At 31.4% G+C, this 22,180-nt stretch overlaps 2 protein-coding genes across 9 annotated transcripts in view; one reads left to right on the top strand and one right to left on the bottom strand.

Moving 5' to 3' along the window:
- The window catches only part of LOC139520218 (potassium/sodium hyperpolarization-activated cyclic nucleotide-gated channel 2-like), a 107,364-nt gene extending 93,971 nt beyond the window's left edge, over nt 1-13,393 (top strand). For 4 of the 8 annotated variants that reach the window (XM_071312693.1, XM_071312692.1, XM_071312689.1 and 1 more), the window contains exons 6-11: nt 540-590; nt 2,072-2,221; nt 5,222-5,440; nt 7,550-7,696; nt 8,663-8,906; nt 9,619-13,393. In XM_071312693.1, the coding sequence (XP_071168794.1) occupies nt 540-590; nt 2,072-2,221; nt 5,222-5,440; nt 7,550-7,696; nt 8,663-8,906; nt 9,619-10,673 (1,866 nt within the window). In that variant the 3' untranslated portion in view covers nt 10,674-13,393. The remainder of the gene's footprint in view (nt 1-539; nt 591-2,071; nt 2,222-5,221; nt 5,441-7,549; nt 7,697-8,662; nt 8,907-9,618) is intronic. The other 4 variants (XM_071312695.1, XM_071312694.1, XM_071312691.1 and 1 more) reach the window with 1 other exon arrangement.
- Nucleotides 13,394-15,701: 2,308 nt separating this feature from the next.
- LOC139520232 (uncharacterized) lies at nt 15,702-21,850 on the bottom strand. The gene is made up of 3 exons (XM_071312715.1): nt 21,274-21,850; nt 17,445-17,639; nt 15,702-16,061 (listed from the first exon to the last, which is right to left on the bottom strand). Exons 1-3 carry the CDS (start codon nt 21,616-21,618, stop codon nt 15,714-15,716), a joined length of 888 nt encoding a protein of 295 aa, XP_071168816.1. The 5' UTR covers nt 21,619-21,850; the 3' UTR covers nt 15,702-15,713.
- Between the last annotated feature and the right edge of the window lie 330 nt (nt 21,851-22,180).

Genomic DNA, 22,180 nt, shown 5'->3' with positions numbered 1-22,180 from the left:
CTATGGGGATTTCACTAAAAAAAATAGTTCCGACAACTGGTATTTTGTAAAGATCTTAAAATTAAATAACTCATTACTGAACATTAAAATTGTTAGGGTATTTCATAAATTAACAGTTCCTATTAAATATGAGAAAAAGCTGAACCTTGGATTATATCAAGTCATTGGGATTGAAGACAAATCATTTCAAACATGCTGGTTATTAAATGCATTTTGCATATTATGTATGTGTATAGGTATCTGAACAATTCATGTTAGTCAAATAATCTATTGATAAAATATTCGGTTTAACTATTTATTTTTTTACGTGACAATTCTTGTGACATTTTGAGATTGTTTTCATTCCCGATAACTGCTACAATAGACAGAAGCTAGTGTCCTTTTAAACTAAAAGAAAGTACAATAATGTAAAGTATACATCAACTCTGTTTGCATTCAGTATATTGAGTTTGCGTAGTTATAAATTACTCAAATACCGCACCACGTACTGAGAATGTTATTTACCCATTGTAAAATGTAGGTATTTATTTTTCAATCAGTTTGAGGCCTGTCCTTGTTTGACAAAATGCGGACGTCGCAGGCGACCTGGGGTGAGTTGTCATCTGAAAAGTGATTGAACAATTATTTTGAGGTGATTTTAGCACATGACACTATGCTTTCTAGATGCACGATATTTTAGAATGTTAGATTATAAGTTTTAGCGGTAGATTTTATATAAAGCAATATTTTCTTTATTTAATTATTTTGCATCAATCATTTCTTTAGTTAATTCATCATAGAAGATCTCTCGCCAATTTTGAAAAAAAAACGAAGAAAACTCCTTATCCATTGAAGTATTTTCCGGTGACACTCTGAAGGAACTAGCCTGCGGCGTAAGCTGTGCCAGAACAAGTTTCGAAAACAAATTTCAAACAGTATTTTAGAAAAGTGAATGTAGACTTTTGTTTGCCTTGCAGTATGATTGGTTATTGCTGCTAACTGCTTCAAAGCTACAGTTAATGCACTGCTTGAATTCAGATCAGTTTTATTAATATCATCAATGCTTATGGTCTAAAACCTGCACAACAAATGTATTATATCAATATTTCATCTTTTCAATTATATATTGTTTAACATGACACCGATTTATAACCAATTGAATGCTAAATGTGAATTAGGAAGTTTATGTTTTAAACTTCAGTGGCAAACAAAAGTCTTTAGAAATAAATTCAATATCTTAACCCTATGTCCAAATAAGGATAGTATCATATTCATTATCATAATTATTATAATTTTCATTTTTATACATGCAGCGAGTTCAACTGGTATGAAAACATTCACTTTTCTAATAGTTAGAAGTCTCAAAATAATAAAGTTATCTATAAATATAAATCTTTATATGTTGTTAGGTTTTGTGGTATAAAGAAATGATACATCAGGAATCAGCTATTTTCAACATGAACAAAATGTATGGTAACATTATATTGAGACTTTCAAATTAACATATATGTTATCAGTTAAGATCATGCATGTCACCTTTGTAATATAGTGTACTGTGTACAGAATAGAAAAAGTACGCATGAAACATTCTCAATTCAGAAAAAAACACGTAGAAAAGTTACATTATATTGCATATTAGAAAAATAACAATAATGGGAAATGTCGAAAACTGTGATAATTTATGTAGGAAATTATTTAGCTTATGTTTTAATTTCTTGGAATTTATTGTGAATTGTAACAATTAGCCCTGGGATCATCAAATCATATACGCTTCATTTTACTTATTTTTGCTTGTGTGTATGCTGTTTTGCATCAGTTACACATTGTTAACTCAGTGTCACTTTATTTCTGCTTTTAACTTAGCTTTGTGATTATTTGCATGAATAGCGACTATTTTGGCAATCTCACTTACTCCAATAAACATCGAATTTATAAATGCATTAATGCACTTCAACATTTTTTTATACATGATAAGAAACATTTCAATAGAATTTATCGAGCTAATTACTCGCCTTTATTTCTTTATATATATTTTCTTATTCAATGTTGAAAATTTCTCATATTTCTGATTTTGTAATGTTATATTTTTCAGTTTCTTGCACTAGCTGGAAAATTTATGAGAATTTTCAATTTAGTTTGCCTAATGTTTTTACTTGGACATTGGAATGGATGTCTACAGTTTTTAGTTCCAATGTTACAGGACTATCCCAAAGATTGTTGGGTGTCCATTGAGGAGCTGAAGGTTTGTACCTCATAATTATTGTTCTTGTTAGTTTGTTTATTGATATTGAACGATTGAAAACAGAAAACGGGATTCTCTAAATTTAGGCTTATCAGCAGCATAGCTGACGTACAGGAACACACACGATATATTTACGCTGCATCTCAAATCCTCCTATGATAGAAAGTTTTCTTTTAGTGCATTATTCTCTTCTTACCGTTACCTTGGTCTAAGTTTTTAAAACAACGCGTTGTATATAAAGAAGTGGATTACAGTGGGGGGAAAGAGATTTTTCTGATTATTAGGTTCATTACTAATATATTTGTGTTCACGGGTTTTTTTTTCATTACATACTTTCTCAAACAACTTAATTGCCCAATGTAATTTCGATATTAATCGAAACCGACTAGAGTTCCAAGACATACAGAAAAGCAATACGGAACAAACCGGAAAATTTAGAAGGACATGAAAGTGTCAGAAAAAATATTACAGAAATCTCCGTACAAAAACTACCTGTTTTCTATGAATTTTATTAAACAAAAAGTAGTGCTAGTTGTGCACAAAAGAGGACATTGCAACATATGAGGATCTGTTTATTACTGAACTGAAATACTACACAACCTTCTATATTATTAAGGAGACAGAGGCATTTGGAATCGTTGGACAATCCGAAGAAAGAAATATGTTGACTGAATTAGCGACTATATCACCAAAGCTACCCTTTTTTGTTGAACGAAGAAAGAATTTTCCCTAATTTAAATAAGTCAGTTTTTGGGGTTTTGTTTTTGACATTTTTACCTATCATTACAGTTTGTTTTTGTCACACATCGTTGTCAATGTAATGAAATTATATGCGACTGTCATACAAGTCGGAGGTTTAGCGCTATAAAACCAGGTTAAATCCACCTTTTTCAGGAATATGACACTTGTTATCCATTTGTTTTTATGTAGTTAAGCTTTGGATTTTATTGTTTGCTTAGGGACTTACCGTTTACAATTGTCCTCGGGGTTCCGTATTTTTATTATTTTACTTTTCAGTTATATTGATGACATTAAAATTTAGGAAGAGAAATACCTCATACAAATATTTTGATTCGTGAACAATATAAATTTACAGATAAGCATTTTTGTATTTTTAACTCTGTTAATATCATTCTTTTTTAATGGAAGACTTTGCTCAATAAAGTCAGCTTCATATCCACATATTCCAACAAACCGAACAAGTTGTGAAATTTATACGTCATTGATAATGCTTTAGTTGAACATCTCTGTCCACAACATAGGGAACTTTGTGATATAAACTTTGAAATCGTCGTGGATCTATAGTCGGATTTTTTATTCACTTATAATAGTTTTTCGAAAAAGCAAAATTTATCACTACAAATAATCCTTCGCATTATTATTCGAAAAATAAAGTGATTTATAAAATAAAGCAATGCCATTTTAATTGGAGACAGTCACTCAAGCATATACAATATCAGCATTACAATTTTAAGAAATACAGGCAAATTTCGATCAATGACAGTGCGTGAGCAAAAAGGCTCACATATAATTGAATATAATTGGTTGAAAACAAATGTTTACGACAAACGAGATGATTTAAGCTTCCCGATTGTGACCTTTTCATTTATATGTATCAACATTCAAGTAGCGCATGCATACAATGTTTATATATGTCAGTTGATAAGATATTGATCAGATATTCTAAGGCTTTATTTTACTATCATTATTTCCAAGATAGAGGGTTCTGATGACAAAGCAGCTTTTAAGCAAAGGGATCTATATGGTGAAGTTGAAATCTTTCCTGCGAAAGTTTTACAGACGCAATGAAAATTGTTTAACTCTTATGAAATATCCGTTTCACAGATGATAGCGAATATCTTCCTATGTCGTAACTTCAATTCCGTCCCCTTTTACTAAACCATTCTTATTACCGGATGTGTACTAGCATGACCAATACATCGGGTGCCACATGTGAAGTAGTAACTGCTTGCACTTTCGGAATACATAAGATCACCGTCAGCTTTGGTGGGGTTCGTGTTGCTCAGTCTTTTGTCTTTTTTATTTTTAGCCATGGTTTTGTCGGTCTATATTCGACTTAGGAGTTTGATTGTCCCTCTGGTAACTTTTGTCTCCTTTTTGTATAGGAAGTCCGTTTGAAAAAAAAACAGTTTTAAGAAAAAAAAAACGGCCAAAAGATAGCAATAAAGTAGTTTTAACAAAAATACCAAACTTTGAGATAAATTCAAAAAGGATTTAGTCGGAAGAAACTCTTACGTAATCAAATTTTAGACTATATCAAACATCTAAAGGAATGACAAACAGCTGCCATATCTCTGACTTTAAGATTTATTATAGCTATTTGGCAAAATATGACATGTACTTGGTAACAACGAAAACAACCTCGTAATAGAAATTGCAAGCTCTTGTTTAGTTTTTATCAGTTACATACGATATTTTCATTCAATTTAAAGACTTTTATTTATTACTATTGCTTTTTTCTCTTTTGTAATTTTAAAGATTGGAATGAATAAACAAACGTTTAATGTGTATGTGTGTTTGACATATGTTCAGTACAAAAATACATTTTCAACGGATATTCTAAGTCGCAACAAACTATATGCATGTTTATCAAGAAGAACACGAAACGTATTTTACCTAATCTGTAATTTATATTAATAACTTTGTATTTGCGTCAGTGTTGCATGTTCATTGAGTGTCCGGTAAGCACATAAATAGAAAACAACTGATAATATTCCAATTTAGTCTTTCTTTAAAATACAAAAACACAGATGTATTCCAAACGTAGAAAATGAATACTGCCTTTAACGCCTAATTGGCATAAGCAAACATGTAGTTAGAACAACACTTCGTGCAACATAATTTCTTATTGATGGAACTTAGATGAGTTATATATATGAAAAACAAAATTAGTACCATTTGACATATTGTAGCATGTTATAACACTATGACGTCGAAAGATCATGCAATAGTTTGGATTGGTTATTTTCATTTTTTCAGGATGCTCCTTGGTGGACACAGTACACGTGGGCGTTATTCAAAGCTCTTTCACACATGCTATGCATAGGATATGGAAGATTTCCACCTCAAAACTTGACAGACACTTGGCTCACTATTTTGAGTATGCTAAGTGGAGCCACCTGCTATGCACTATTTTTGGGTCATACTACTACTATTATACAGTCTTTTGATACATCGAGACGACTTTATAACGAGAAGGTATGGAACACTCTACTGTAATATTAATTACGCCTTTAACATGTTTAATGTTGTATTCCCCTTTCTCCAAAACGTAATACTTGGAATCTTTCAAAACGTATAATAAAAGATTTGTTTAAGATATAACAAATCAAGCATTTGCAACATTAATATTTCTATAAAGGATTCCCTTATTATTCTTGATAGAATGCAGTCGATATTGACCCGGCTAAAGCTACGGTAAGCAAATTTTTATTCGAATGGGTTGCATTTTTGAATCAGAAGAGATTGATATGATTCATTTTAAATCATAACCATTCTGATGAAGGACATCTGTTGTACGAAATATGTATAGATAATCATTTTTAATGTTACTTTTGTTGGATACTGTTTTGAACACCTTTATGCGTCTATATAATTCATTTATATTTTACATGTATCGTTACTCGTAACGGTGTGTATAAATGTGTTTTCATGCTGGGAAGAACAATGAATCATATTTCAGATGCCGACACGTTTCTCCAAACTTGAACACTATCGATAAAATTGAAGAATCCTATCCCGAGTAAAGAACATCGTTTATTTACATCTTCATTATTTTTTTCCTTGAAGGTATTTAATACTCAAATCTTCGGTGATATCGACAAAGATTCTAGCTAATGTAGATTTTAAGCGGGCAATATGGTATGCATTCGCAGCTATTGTACATGTTGAAATAAAGATATCTAGAAGCCTCATTTCTAGATACATATACATACAAAATTAAAGTTGTCTGAAAGATTTAAAACTATTTCTTCTCAATAGTAATGGACATTACATATAGGCAATTTTGAACTGAAACGCATCCAATTCATTAGTGATGACCATATCTAAATTACTTAAACTCGCAATTATACTAGATAATGGAATTAATGCACCCACGTAAAACGTTTTGACCTAAGCCTGGTAGAATATCGGAAATGATTTCCATCTTATTGACCATATAAAAACATGAATAAAACGATTACTACACTGTGTAAATCATCAGTTATCGTTTAATAAAGCGTCGTAGAGAATTACATGTAGAGATTTCTATGGTTCCTAATAAAGAATGATTGTAATATGAAACAGTTTGATTGATGGATTTACGTCATAGTCGACTATTTGAAGTAAAGTCAGCACGTGGTTTTTATTTTGGAACAAAAATGTAGTATATAATTTCAGTATTTGTATCATCTGTCTTTGGTGTTATATGTTCTTTTACAAAACGTTCAATAAACGATGAAAAAATTTACTTTAGTTACTTAGCAACAAATCTCAATGCCTTCTACAACACCTCATATATATATATATATATATAAAGTAATCATAAATATGGCAAATACCTACAGATATTCTTGATATAATAAGTTTCATTTGTTAGTAAAAATGACTGTCTTTCGTTAAAACAGCCTGAAACAATTGGTCTTGATTTCTCACAAAATTATTATTATTGGCTAACATGAACATGTAAATGAACCATGATATAAAGAAAGAAAAAGTTTTTAAAGACACATGAATTTTTGTTTAAAATTATGCAAAAGTAAGCAATATTTTAACTTGCGAGATGTTTGAAGTGATAAAAACGAAAATATTTTATATTTGTATGGGCGAACACTGAAGTACATTTGACGTACCATATACGGGCTATCTCAAATGTACTGCCACTCATGCTTGTATAAATGGAATTGTGAGTCTTTCAATTCTATAACACAATTCTGCGGGGAAAAACGACTTTCAAATGGACATCATTGTAATGTTACATCGTTCTAGTTGTAGACAAGCCTTACGTTTGAAGCAATTATAACTGGGAAAAAATATTAATTAACATCTATAGACAAACACAACATAGATATAGAGCTTAATTTTGTATACCAGACGTTTCATCAGCTCGAATCAAAAAGTTAAAACAACGAATAAAGTACAAAGTTGAAGAGCATTGAGGTCCGACAATTTCAAACTATTTTGCCAAAAATTGCTACGGTAATCAAGTGTTACTTTCATTTTAAACATGTTTTTAGACAATGTTTGAATATGATATTTGAAGCTCATGTTAAATGTCATACAATTGTGCATAACGTAGAACTAATTATTCACTCTTTAATATTTCAGTTTAAACAAGTAGAGGAATATATGATATTCAGAAAGTTGCCACATAGTCTAAGACAAAGAATTTCTGAATATTATGAACATAGGTTCCAAGGAAAAATGTTCGATGAAGAGTACATCTTAACTGAACTTAATTCGTGTCTTCGACAGGTAATGTTTTGGATTTTAATTTTCGTCTGCAAAAATTTACATTACCGCTTTTTGTCGGCCATCAAAGAAGTGAATACATAAACCCATCAAAGATTGCATTATTGAAACTTTGTATGCCAATGTGACGTCACGAGGTTCAAATGTTTTACTGAACAAAGTAAAATGGTACGATCTCAATTCGCCGTTTCAGAATCTAATGCATTCTGGGTAATATTTCCAAAAGCGTACACCAAAACGTTGTGATGGGTTTAAAACGTGATTAACAATAAAATTCAACCAATGACGTAAATAGATTCTGAAAAGGCGAATTGCCGCAAAATATGAGATCAAGTATATCAGAATTTAAAGAAGCAGTAAATAAAAGGTTTGCACGATGTACTTCATGTTGAAATGTATAGATCTGAACAGTTGTATTTTTCCTGAATATTTCCCCAGTTTCTCTACACATGAAAAACATATCATAATACTTCCGCGTATTTTTGACGTTTACTAATTTTCACATAATGAAGTAATTATAAAAGTGAGAGAATTTTCGTTTTCCGCCATCAATTTTATGTCATTTTTATAATGAGGAGTTATCTATTGTTTCTCCAATTACGCCATCTTTAAGTTAATATTTGGCATGACTCAATAAACTCAAAACATTTGTTTAACTTTTGATATTTGCTTTTCGTCTTATCGTACGGTAGTGAAAGAGGGATCTGAATCCTTAGTTTATTGTAAGAATAGAGAACCATCAGTTAGTTCGATGCAATCAGTTACGAATGCAAGCACAATCAAGCTCTCTAAGATTAAAACAATTGCCAAATTTTAATTGTTTGTATCAGCGCAGTACAATATTTTAGAATATTCCTCATTTTCATTCTTTTTTTTTGTCGGTTTTTGTTTTTAAAGATTAACATTTAAATTATTTTGACGTTACATTTTCCTTGCACTAAATATTTAAAATTCTATTTTATCTTATAGGATATCATTAACCATAACTGTAGAGCTTTAGTGAAGTCCGTTCCATTTTTCACAAATGCGGATCCGCAATTTGTGTCGGAAGTGATAAGTAAACTGAATTTTGAAGTCTTTCAACCAGGGAATTTTATAATTAAAGAAGGGACAATGGGAACAAAAATGTATTTTATACAAGAAGGAATTGTGGATATTATAACAAAAGATGGGGAAGTAGCAACTTCTTTATCTGATGGATCATATTTTGGAGGTAAGCAATTGTATTCAATGAATAATTAAGGGAATGGTATAGCTACAGATGTGTGCTTGTGTTAAGTGGCACACACTTATATTAAGTTATTATTTTATCATTTTCTGTGTTTTCTGTGTATATCTATATTTTTAACTGTGTCTAATAAGTAATCATTCCGACAAAAATGTTTGTTTTTTTTTAAAGAATAACACCAATGATAAAGGTGGTTACTTTAAATGTTAATACGGGACAGCTTGAAACTGAAATTGTATGAATGTGATGATATTTATTAATCCTATTTGAAACGCAATTAACTAAAATGTGTGATGTTCCGCAAACACACATAAACACAAAACCACATAGTTTCAATAAAAGGTAAGACACTCATCACAGATACCAGGATGAAAATTGTGTAAGCAAGACGCACGTTTCGACTAGAAAAGACTCATTGTTGAAACTCGACTAAAATTTATTAAAGCAAAATGAAGTACGAGAATATTGTAATTCAGTCATCAACATCACAATTTTGATCTTCCACATGTCATGTGTCTTTGAACGATATTATGATTCAAGTTTTGAATTTCATGATTTACCTTCATCATGATGTGACCGTTTTAAATTTAACATATCTTTTATCATAGGGAAATAAACGATACGAATTAAAATGAACGCTGATGAGCAAATATTCCATTACATTACTGATTTATACATAACCTTACCTATTTTCCAGAAATATGCCTATTAACAAATGCAAAACGTGTAGCAAGTGTTCGAGCAGAAACATACGTGAATTTATATTCCTTGTCTGTAGAACATTTTAACGATGTGCTGGATAGATATCCAGTAATGAGACGAACAATGGAAAGTGTAGCTGCTGAGCGGCTGACTAAAATAGGGCAAAACCCAAGTATTGTAAGTAGTCGGGCAGATCTCGAAGAAGACCAAAAACTTGTTAACGAACTTGTCATGGAGTCAACTCCAGTAGTAACAAGTGCAAGTGAAGACGAAGATAAAGACTCAGATGATAGCTCAGAAAGTTCGAAAAGCTCGAAAAGAAAAAAGAAATTCAAATTTGATTTTACTGGAAAGTTGCATAAAATTACAGAGGAACGAAAATCAAAGTCAAGAGAAAGCTTAAAGGATGTATGTGACTCTGAAAATAAAGTCAGAATGCGTAAAGCACCGTCTGGTTCTAACTTGTTTGGACTGAGGGTCCCTAAACTCGGACTTAAACATCGATTTGGAAGTGTAGGATCAAATCTAAACGCTTTATCTTCAGTACAAGAGTCTAGTCTAGAAACATGTCGGAGACCAAGCTTTTTAAATACAAAAATATTTAGAACAGGTAGATCACGTGAAAAGACTAAATCAACTGGAGAAGATTCGCCATCCTCAGAAGGTCATGGCAGTCTTAAGCAATATTTAAATGTTCCTATGTATAGTAAATCCAAGTCAAAATCGACGAACGATAATTCATTATCAAGTGTCTGTGATAGTTTAAGTAAGGAAGATCCTAAATCACCGCAACCTAAATTAGATATTCCTCCAGTTGATTCACCAGTCATATCGTCTAGTGAAGATATTCCTACTGCTACGACCCCCTTGGTAACGGTTGCTGTGAGTAGTCAGGAATCTGCCAAAAAATCAGAACAGAAGTCTCCTCCAAAGGCTAGCAAAAGTAAAGATAATGCAAAGAATGTAATTCCGTCAAGTCCGCCAAAACCGGATCATTTAACGATAGACATTGATGACTGTGATACAATTTCCCAGAATTCCTTCCTTTGATAACAATGTTCCTTAGTTCGTTATTTTATTAGTTTCATGATGTTTTGTATAAACGATAGTTAAAATTTATGTTGATAAAGTTCCTGATTGGTGGGTAAGGGTCTGGATGGGATTCCCTGAATAGAAAGTAATGCGTAAAAAGTGCTAAAAATTGCCAAAGGTATAAAGATAAGAGAACAAATTGCAAAAATAATAAAAATAGAAGAATGTTGTGCTTAAATATAAAGTAAGAAAATAAGGGTCAAAATAGAAAAAAAAAATGATTTAAAGAGTTCACGAATACAGAAATAAAGAATCCCCCTTCAGACCCTCATAAATATTCGTGTATAAAAGTGTTATGTTTTGAAATAGAATATATTTGGATTTTGTTAATTCGTTCGTAATGCTCTATTCTTATATTTATTTAAATCAAGTATTACAGAGCCATTCTCAGGCTTAAACGTATATTCCGGAACAAAGTTAAAAGTGATTTTGTCCCGAAATAGCGTATAAATATATTAATAAAGATAACATCAATAGTGTTTTGACAGCGACTTAAAAAAAATATGTTGGGCACATTTTACCCTGCAGTGTTGAATTGTTTAGGTGTAATACCACCAAATCATAGTACTTCACATCCGATCGCAAACAAAAAAGGGTCGAAAAATAATTTGACAGTTGTAGGTAATAATCCTACATTTCATTGCATTAAAAAAATTCTGGTCATAAACATATATCTTGGATATTTCAAAGCACCATTTTTTTTATTTGGTGTTTCTATAGAATATGTTGGTAACTTGAGGTTACATGGTTACTAAAGCTTGTACACAGGTAAAAATAAAAAAGAGGCGAACATTTGAATGATTAACTTCTAGTGATGGTTTTTTTTATTATATGCAATGAAATGGTAACTATGTGAAAATTTGTCTAAAGTACGTGACTGCATAAAACTTTACTAATGCCAAGTATTTCTTTATTTGTAATAAAGATAAATTCTGCATAATTTTTTGAAAGGTGCAAATTAAACAAAGACAAATAGGAGAAAATCAATAGTGGTATTACACATTTACCTCAAAGAATCATTTTAGTTGTCATTAGATAGGAAACAATATTTTTAATATACATTGATAAGACAACTCCCTAAAAAATAAAAAGAGGTAGCTGCTGGTCAACACATTGTTACCAACAATAGAAAAGTGCCAAAACAATATTCCAAGCAATAGCTCTGACGCAAGGAAAGTCGTGAATATATATAATACAAACCATAAATAAAACATAAAACGTACATGCAACCATTTACAAGGTTTCTGACTAATGACCGACACTTGAATATGAAGCTTGTTTTCTCTTTTCTCTAAATCTTAGATTAAATTTTTTACATGCTCGAATATCATATTAAATTCCTAATTCGTTTAACCATGTACCATGTAGGATGCAAATATTCTATCTATCCCCCTTTAAGCCACGTGACAATTTGATTGATATACATATCCTGTGTTCATGCTACCCTTACAAGGACCTCTTTGTAGACAAAGATTGTACACAGGCTCTGCATTGTAATCAGATTGCTCACGTGATCAAAATGTGGCGTTCGGCGAAAGCTGATCAACAATATTTTGCTTTTACGATAAAAACGTGCTTCTTTTTTAGAGCAAAAGATAAACTTCCAGTTGCATTAATACATTGGTATTGTAAAAGCCTTTGACGTTTTTCGTTCTCTCACTAAGGAAGTGCATATCTTTTGTGTGTCTCATACCTGTAATATTGATTTTTATTTGTCCTAAAAGTATGTTGTCTATCTTCTGAATTAAAGCATTTAATTCTTATTATTTAGCATAATATAACAGATGTTCTTTTCCTATTTAAAACTTTTATACAACACAAAGTTTCCAAGGGCTTTCATTTCTATTTAATCTAAAATTGTGATAGAAATTTTTTCTCAAATTTTCATTTGTATGTTTAGAATACGTGTGTAGTTTTATCATGAAATTTTTTGTTTGTGCATTTTTGTATTGCACACCTTACATGCATAATGTATAAAAATCATTCAGGTATGATTGATGGTTTTAGTGCCAAAGTTTTTTATATTCGTTATACACAACGAATAAGACAGCTAGAGAACTACGGTTGTTCAGCGTTAAGTTCTAGTTTTTTTTCTGTTCCTTACTGGTTATTTACTGTTACAATTGTGGTTGCTAACGCCACCATAATAAAACATTGCGTAAATTCAAGCCATGTTCATGAAGCATTGTATATTATTATGTAAACAATACTTTATAGGTTTAATAAGAATTTTTTGTTTGATTCACTTTAAAATTTTGATATGTTGCTAGGGATTATTGCATTCAGAAAATGTCAAATAAACATGAATGTAAATTTTTTTTTAAAGCGGTACACATCAAGTTGTGGTTCGTTGACAGAAAAGTTTGACACATAATTTCATCATTTTTTTCATTCCAATATCATTCCGTTTGACAGTGTGTTAGTTTTGTTAAGGCATTTTTTGTGAATTAATGTATTTATTTTGTATTTTACTGCGATTTTTTTCACCTTGAAAAGTGAACAATTTAACGGACAACTTTAAATATGTTGGAATTGTTTTAATTGTCTGTCATTGATTGCATATTAAATTTTGTTTCTATTGACAATGCAAAGTTTTGTTAAACGTTTTATTTTTGTAGCAAGATGACACGTGATATGCAATTTCAAAATTAAATGAATAAAGAGTATCAAATAACAAACAACCACAAATGTTTCACTACATTATTTAGTTATTCTAATTAGTTGTCAACGGTACAAGGCTTGTAATTTAATACACCAGACGCGCGTTTCGTCTTCATTCAAAAGTCATCAGTGTCACTCAGATCAAAACATTTATACAGCCAAACAAGTACAAAGATGATGAGCATTGAGGACCCAGAATTCCAAAAAGTTGTGCCAAATACGGCTAAAGTTATCTGTGTTTGAAATAAGACAATCCTTAGTATTTCGAAATATTCATATTTTGTACACCGGAAATTATTCACCTTTCCGGAGCAACTGAGATCACCCCAGTTTTTGGTGAGGTTCGTGTTGCTTAGTCTTAAGTTTTCTATGATGTGTCGTCTGTACTATTATTTGTCTAGTTGTCAGTTTATTTTCAATCTATGAGTTCGACTGTCCCTCTGGTATCTTCCGTCCCTCTTTTATAAAATGACCATATAATTGATATTTATAACACCGAAGTGCTGACTACTGGGCTGGTTATACCCTCCGTGACGAAACGTCACCAGTGAGTGCCATCGACCCAGTTTGGTTAATATTTGTCCAAGGTACCAAGATTATAATTTAAAATACGCCAGATTGTATATGTTGTTGAGATACTGTGAGTAGTTTTCCTAAAACAATCTTTATAATATTTGATAGAGGATTACTTTTAAACGTCAATGAGACTTCAACAAAACAGCACAAAACAATCAAGACACCCAGAGGTAACATATGGTGTCGTTATTATATGCCAAGTTTTTAAAAAAGTGTGGGGTACCAAGACCTTGTTGATATATATTCCGTTTTAACTTCACAAATAATACATGATGGTCTTGATGTATAGATTATGCGTACTGACGTTGTTTATCACCTTAACAACGTGTTGTATTGTTCTTTCATTTGTTTTAGTTCTATTATTAATATTACTTTTACTGTTTTGTCTGTTTTCTGTGATATCCATTTGACGTGGCTCGGTACTTATACATTCCGTCAATGTGTGTGTATTCTCCTTCATTTTGCTGGTGTGTGTTTTGTATGTGCGACTGTTTGTGTTTTTTTTGGTTCATATGACGCGACTCTGTTCTTTTAAAGATCCCGCCCATTTGTTAATGTTCTATTAAATGTCATTATGTTATAATAATTGTTCTATTATAAAGTTGAAAATACTTTGAACGACAAAATTATTTTACTCACGCAGGGGTATTTATTACCATATGTGGATTAATAAAAAATCTAAAGAACTTCTGAACGATTTTAAATCTCTGTCTGTTTCTGAAATTAGTTCTTACATACTTTTGATTTTTTTAACCCTGTATACCACCATTCCCCATGTGAAATTATAATTTGAAAAAACATTGAACGGCAAAATTATTTTATATTTCTTCATATGTGACGTTTACATTTTATGACGTCAAAAAAGCGAAGCAATGCATGTGGTTTTTAAATTTGAAAGATGTTTATTGTGCTTTTTTGTTAAATATTTGTTTGTTTTGAGATTGTGACACAGTGATGTACCCATAGCTTGACTATTTCACCTATTATGTCTATTTTGTTCACGGTTGAAGTTTACTATATTTAAAAATTTCAAGTTTGGATGACTGACAAAGAAGACAGGAACAGTGAGTATCAGTTCAGTAAAAGTATCTAACTGTAGACGGTATTACGATAAGTGTGAGACTGTTCGCTGTTCTTTTGTGTTTATGTTTTTTTCTGTTAGTACAAATATTGGTATAAAATCATATAAAAAAAAAGATTTCCCGTATTGGTATTTATTGTGGTATATTGGCATGAAGTAGTATATCAAACAAACAAAAATAAAATATCGTTAAAAAAACGTGATGGAAAACTTTTGACTGTTATTGTGTATTTACGTACAAGCTTAAATTGAAGACAGTAAACTGAAACATTTTACGAAATAATATTTTATCACCGGGGCTGGTGCAAAAAGGTTATTGTAAAAAAATTATAACAGAACAAAAGCCTGTACAATATAATTTTAAAAACTTACATCTTATACGGCATCTGTATATGTTAATAAATCGTGAATATATATTAATAAGTTGAATGAGAAAATATGTCATAGAGATAGTAAGACGAATGATGTAGATCTTTTTTTTTTCTTTTTCGGTCCTTTTCTGTTCTTTTTTGTAAATTGTTGCACTTTTTTGTAAATCGTTGTACCACATTTTCGGGTCATGTTGACTGCTGTTTTATACCGATTTTTTCCGAAAGGAATTGACGATATAAGTGTATGCTGAGTACAAAGTAAATTGTTGCCACACACGAAAAGAAAAATCTAACACATGACGTTAAATTTTAATTCTTTCTAAATATAATATCATTTGCAAGACCTCTGAAATGAGACATTTTAATAAGTGAGGAGTACCCTTTATTTTCTACAAAAGTTTTCACTGGTGTTTGTCCTCCTGGAACGTGTGCGATTTCAACCGTCATTATATCTATGTATAATTTATCAAATGGTATAGTTTCTAAAACTTGTAATTCATTCCCCTCCACGTCGAGGCTGAAGAAGTCAACATGTGTAACACTTAAAGCTTTCAATATTGAATACAAAGGAAAGCATTGGACATCCACTATGTTATTGCCTGTCAAATTTTGGTTCTGTACTATCTTTCCTACATTGAAACTTTTTTTGAACTGCAGCTAAAAATTGATAAAAACAAAAAAGAGACACATAGTATCAATTAAATTCGAAATAAAAAAAATTATGATCCCGTAACAAGTCAACTAGTTAAACAATCGGTTTAAGGATAGGATTTATTGAAAAGGCTAGATGATACTACATAAGTTTGAAAGGAAAGTTCGGTAGTGCGAATATCGCCAAATTAAAACGCCATTGCTTTATTATTGCAATCAAAATGTACATTTAGTTCCATGATTTAAAAAAAGCTTTTTATGAAAATAAATATCGCAAAATAAATCCTGATCTACAGTGCCGTAATTTATTTAGGCAAAGAAGGTTATTCAGTATCAATTTATGATTGATGATACAATAACTAAGAATTTTAATAGTGGCAACAGTTTGAGATGAAGAACACTTACAGCTATATTATACTAGTAGTCATATTGGGATGAATAACACATTAAGGGCTTTAAATTGACTTTGAGATAAAGAATGTATTTAATGCCTTAAAGTGAAATAGAGATTAAAATTATCTTTAGGCTTTTACGTGACTTACAGACAAAGAACATCTTTAAAGCCTTAAATGGCTTTGAGATAAAGAAGATCTGTAAGACCTCCAAGTGATTTTGACACAACAAACATCTTTAAGGCCTAAAAGTGACTTTAAGATAACGGACATCTTTAATGCCTTGGAGTGACACAATTCAGAAATATGACAGTTGCTGTCCATTCGTTTGATGTGTTTTGTCATTTGATTTAGCCATTTGATTAGGGACTTTCCAATTGATATTTCCGCGGAGTTCAGTATTTTTGTCATTTTACTTTTTTTTTCGATAAAAAAAAAACATCTTAAAGGCCGTAACGCTTATAAATGACTTTAAGTTAGTTTTCAAGATCATCCTTAATTTTAAGTGATTTGGAGATAAAGATCATCTCAATGCCTAATTATAACTCTGAAATGAAAAACATCTATAAGGTCCAACTGTGACTTTCAGAAAGGGAACAGATATTATGCATAACTATGATGTGGGAGAACAGCCTTTAATACTGAGTCATTCAGATGAAGACTAGATAAAATGAACAGCTTAACGGCCTAACATTGACTTAAGATAAGATCAGCAAACAGACCTTACTGTGTGTTTGAGATGAAGAAAAGATGTAAGGCCCAACTTTGATATAGATGACGAACCGCGATTATGTGTAATTGTGACTTTAAGATAAAGTAATTTACACGCTCTAATCCAGAACTAAGTAAAAGATATGCCAAAAGAAGAAAGTATTTCCATGTGTTTGGAATCATCTAAATGTTAAAGTCTAGTTATATAAAGTCAGTTTCTCTAGCTAAAATATCTAAGGAAGACATTTTGTCAAGATTTATAGTTAAAATATGTTGTTAAACTTACCTTTACTGGATAAGGGTAAATACTAAGACAAGCGTTTATTGTAAATGCTTTTCTGTTCTTTTTCTTTACCAATGCATAGTTAGAAGGGTCAGCCTCAATCAAAAGACCGTTCCAACCCCTCGAGCGTTCAAATATCAAGGTATTTGATCTGGTTTCCCCGTCGAGTGCACCACATTCCACAAAAAATCCACCTTTCTGAAATAATAAGTAAGTTAACTCACTGTTTTATATATTGAACAACCCCCCCCCCCCCCCCACCCTCACCCCCACCCACACACACACACACACAAAGGTTATATTTTAGTTGTTTGGCTTAGAGGTATGATTTTTTTTTAAATCTTATTTGCCCATTTGTTGAAATCTTATGCAGGCTGCTAAAAAAAATAGGCTTTCAGAGAAGTACCAAAACAAGACCTCGTTTTATTTAAAGATTAAAGAGAGCACCTAATACTTGTTTCAGGTCAATTGTTAGGTCAATCGTTTTTCGTTGCCATGCAGGCCAGAATGTTACCTCTCGTCACTATTTTGTTACATGAATTTCTATAATATGACAGTATACTATTGAAAGTAAGAGATATAATTCATTAAAGTTAGAATAAAAACGGGTTGAACAAATATTCTACAGCGAATTACAGAGAGGGGTATTCAGTATATCACATGTATTTTACGGCGTCTTTAGTTGCGGATATTTGTGCACATAGCTTTTAATGATTATGTCCGATTTCCGGAATCTTCTTGTAATATCCAAGTGCAATTAAAAATTGGCCTGATAACTCGTGTGTTGCTTAGGGGCAACGTGTACTGATGTTTTGTATACCTACACGCATAGAAGACTCAGAACGTTGCTAATCAAAGCAGTTGTCAGAACATCATAGAAGACACATAATGTATGTTGCTATTCAGAGGACATGTTTTGTTGCATTTTATCATCTTCAACATCAAAGAGGGCTTAGAATGTATGTTGGTTATCAGAGGAACATGTGCTGATGCATTGTATCTTCAACAATACAAAAGATTCAGAATGTGTGTTGCTAATCAGAGCCCATGATCTGATGTATTGTATTTTCAACAGCAAAGAAGGGTCTTAATGTATGTTGCTTTTCACAGGATGAACAATAGCATCAACCCAATCGCAATATCATATGGTATTTGAAATATAAAGGGACAGGTTCTTGGTTAGTGTATCTTTACGATCATATAGTCGTTAAGTGTTGTGTTACTAATCAGAGAACATCAGAGAAGAGAAAGGTAACGTTTCAAACGGTCTATTACTACTTTGAAAACATACTATGGTATTGTAGTATCAGGACCAAGGAAGACTCAGAAATAGTGATACTCATACAAAACAAATGGTTAATTGTAGAGTTCAACACCAAAGAATAGCACATTGAATTCTGAAGTATTGTATCATCAACACCAAAGAAAGGTTAGTAGGAATTCTATAGTATTTTATCATCAACACCAAAGAAGAGTTGGATGGAATTCTGAAGCATTGTATCATCAACGCCAAAGAAAAATCAGATGGAATATGAAGTATTGTATCATCAACGCCAAAGAAAGTCAGATGGAATTCTGAAGTATTGCATCATCAACACAAAGTAAAGTCAGATGGAATTCTGAAGTATTGTATCATCAACGCCAAAGAAAGTCAGATGGAATTCTGAAGTATTGTATCATCAACGCCAAAGAAAGTCAGATGGAATTCTGAAGTATTGTATCATCAACAAGAAAAAAGAGTCAGTTGGAATTCTAAAGTATTGTATCATCCACACCGAAGAAGAGTAAGTTGAAATTCTTAAATACTTTTCAGAGAACATATTCTTGCGTATTATATCATGAAAATGCTGTTTTTCATTATCAACACTAAAGTAGAGTCAGATGGAATTCTGGTGAATAGGTTCATCCAAATTAAATACGGGTCAGATAAAATGATACTGATCAAAGAATATATTCTTGTGCATTGGATCATCAACAACAAAGAAGGGTCATAGTATGATACTTATCAGAGAACATATTTTTGGCATTTTTAATCATCAACACCATAAAAGGGTCACATAAGATGATACTGATCAGGGAACATATTCAGTTTTTGTCACGAATTAAATGGTATATTCTGGGGTAGAGTATCATGAACAAAATAAAAACAGTCAGATAGAAATAGACTAATAAAAGTAGAACATGATCCGAAATATTGTATCAACAACACCATAGATTATATGGTTGTATGTTTCAATTCAGAGAACTGACTAAGGCGTATTGTAAAATCAACATCATAGAACAGTCAGAAGTATGATACTAATCAGAAAATATGTTTCGGTCCATTATATAAACATAAAAGATTCAAGTGGTGTTTAGCTAATCAGAGAACACATTCTAGCGTTTTGTATCATCATCACCCAAGAGGTGCCAACCGATATGATACTAATCAGAGGACACATTCAAGTGTTTTGTATCATCATCACCAAAGAAGTGTCAAACGATATGATACTAATCAGAGGACACATTCTAGTGTTTTGTATCATCATCACCAAAGAAGTGCCAAACGATATGATACCAATCAGAGAACGTATAACTGTGTATTGTATCATCATCATGGAAGAAGTGTCAAATGATATGATACTGATCAAAGGACATATTATGGCGTATTGTATCATCAAGATAATAGAAGAGTCAAAATATATAAAATTATATATGAATATGTTCTGACATTTTGGTTTTAATAAACACCATATAAGTTAGATGGGAAGTTACTACTCAAAGTTCAATTGCTTGAAAATCAAAATATAATAGTCAGGTTGTGTGTTTTTAATTAGCGATGAAGTTGTGTTTTTGCATTATATTATCAACACCATAAAATTTTCAGATAGTTTGCAATGTTAATATTCAAGAGAACGTGTATCATTAAAAGCATTTAAGAGACAGACGGCATGTTTGTTATCCGAGAACATGTTCTGGTGAAGTTTATGAGCAACATCATAGAAAAAGTTCTTTAATGATGTTCGCTACTCTTGTTCGACTTTTTGTCAGATGTTCGGAATCTTCTAGTTTTATCCATCTCGTGCCAATAAAATGAATTCCGCTAATCCCTACTTTTCTTTTTATAGCTTTATTACAAATAGTTTTAAAAAAACTTGGAAAATCTTATAAAATGCTTGTAGTTTTTTCATTGTCTTTTTAGGGGAAAAGGGGGCCAATGTTAAAAGCATGAAAAATCAAGAAAGAATCATTTCCCGCTTACTTTTAGATTGATTATATCTCAACATCAAGGACACGAACCGGTCATTTTCTTCTTTTTAATTTTTTTTTTTTTTTTTTATATACAATCAATGTATAACAGTCTTTTGACTAGCTTGTTATATTGACACAGCGGAACGAACATCGCTAATTTAAAATTTTCTTTATGTTGCAGTAAAGGTGGCAGATGTTTTTTAAGGACGGAATATTCTCATTTTCCATTGGAAAACTATTTAATGTAAATTCGCGTGTTAAACCCGCCAGTAAAAGTGTTTAATTTTATAGATGTAATGTTTCTGTCGTACAATCTTGATTTTGTGTTAGTCAAGAAAGACACATATAAGGGGATGAACATTCGATGTGAGGGAGATGCAGGAGGGGTTTTAAATTGTTACAGATTGACAATTCATCTTCGTTTGTTGCTACGCATGCTTGTTTTTTTAACATTTATTTTCACTGTCGTACATAATATTGCAAAGTTCAAGTTTTTTCTAGGCTAGGATATTCATTTTCCCGACAATCCCCTTACCCGGAAAAAAACAATGATCGTCCATTATCAAAGGGCTTCGTTTAACATACACACTAATACACTTACCTTAAAATTTAATCTATTATCAACAAATGCAGCTTGTCCAATGGAAGGGTCCATTACATGAGGTTGTTTCAGATTGTATGGTTGGTCCGAAGGATTTTCGATCCAGTAATTTCTTATTAGTCTGATTAACCGTGGGTCATCCATATCAACTTTTTGTTTATTGAGGCTGTCCATCTCATCAAGGTAGTTATCGTTATTTGTTATTTGATCGATAAACATTGTCACTTTAGTATCTTCTCTTGTATCCTTAACAAACAAAATTTTCTGAAGCTGTGATGTAATCCCAAAAAATATCAAACAAAGCGCGGAGAAGGTACCAAGTTTGTAGTAATTAAAAAATCCCATTTTGCGTGGAAAAGCTGTTATTTCGACCTTTATATATTTTAACTCTAAATGAAATTAGGACAATTACAAAAAAAATGAAACGTAAAATATAATTAAAACTATAAGTAGTAACGAAGCAAAACAGGAAATATTTTTACTCGGTAACAAATCCTAAGAAACAATTGTTATATGCAATGACGTGAGAATCCAAACTGATATAAAATCGTGATAAATGAACACTATATTGACATACTTCTCATCTTGATTTCTAGTAACATATTCAACCTTAAATAAGATAGTTGTTATAACTTTAAATTGATTTCGATTTCCAATATGTGTAGTAGATTTTTCGTATATAAATTAAAAAGGATAACATATGTTCCACGACGTTTGTATGAACTAATGCATAGGAAATAATTGAAATAAAACTCTTTATTAAAAAATAATATGAAATATATCTATGCACAAGTATAATGTCTGAGGGTCTGAATGGGGGGTCTGTTATTCTGTAAACATTTAATTTTCACCCCTTTTTTCTCTAATCTTCAAAAAATTAACCCCTTTTTTCTCTAATTATCAAAAG

Source organism: Mytilus edulis, chromosome 4 (genome assembly GCF_963676685.1).
Source record: "Mytilus edulis chromosome 4, xbMytEdul2.2, whole genome shotgun sequence".
NCBI lineage: Eukaryota > Metazoa > Mollusca > Bivalvia > Mytilida > Mytilidae > Mytilus > Mytilus edulis.
Note: the sequence above shows the minus strand (reverse complement) of the source record. Positions and strands in the feature narration are given on the sequence as shown.

What these genes read in the sequence shown, in the direction of transcription:
- LOC139520232 (XM_071312715.1), bottom strand. Translation starts at nt 21,618, where the DNA reads ATGGGATTTTTTAATTACTACAAACTTGGTACCTTCTCCGCGCTTTGT. An exon ending in ATAATAGATTAAATTTTAAG is followed by an intron (nt 17,640 to 21,273) that starts GTAAGTGTATTA and finishes TTATTATTTCAG; the next exon opens with AAAGGTGGATTTTTTGTGGA. An exon ending in TTTACCCTTATCCAGTAAAG is followed by an intron (nt 16,062 to 17,444) that starts GTAAGTTTAACA and finishes ATCAATTTTTAG; the next exon opens with CTGCAGTTCAAAAAAAGTTT.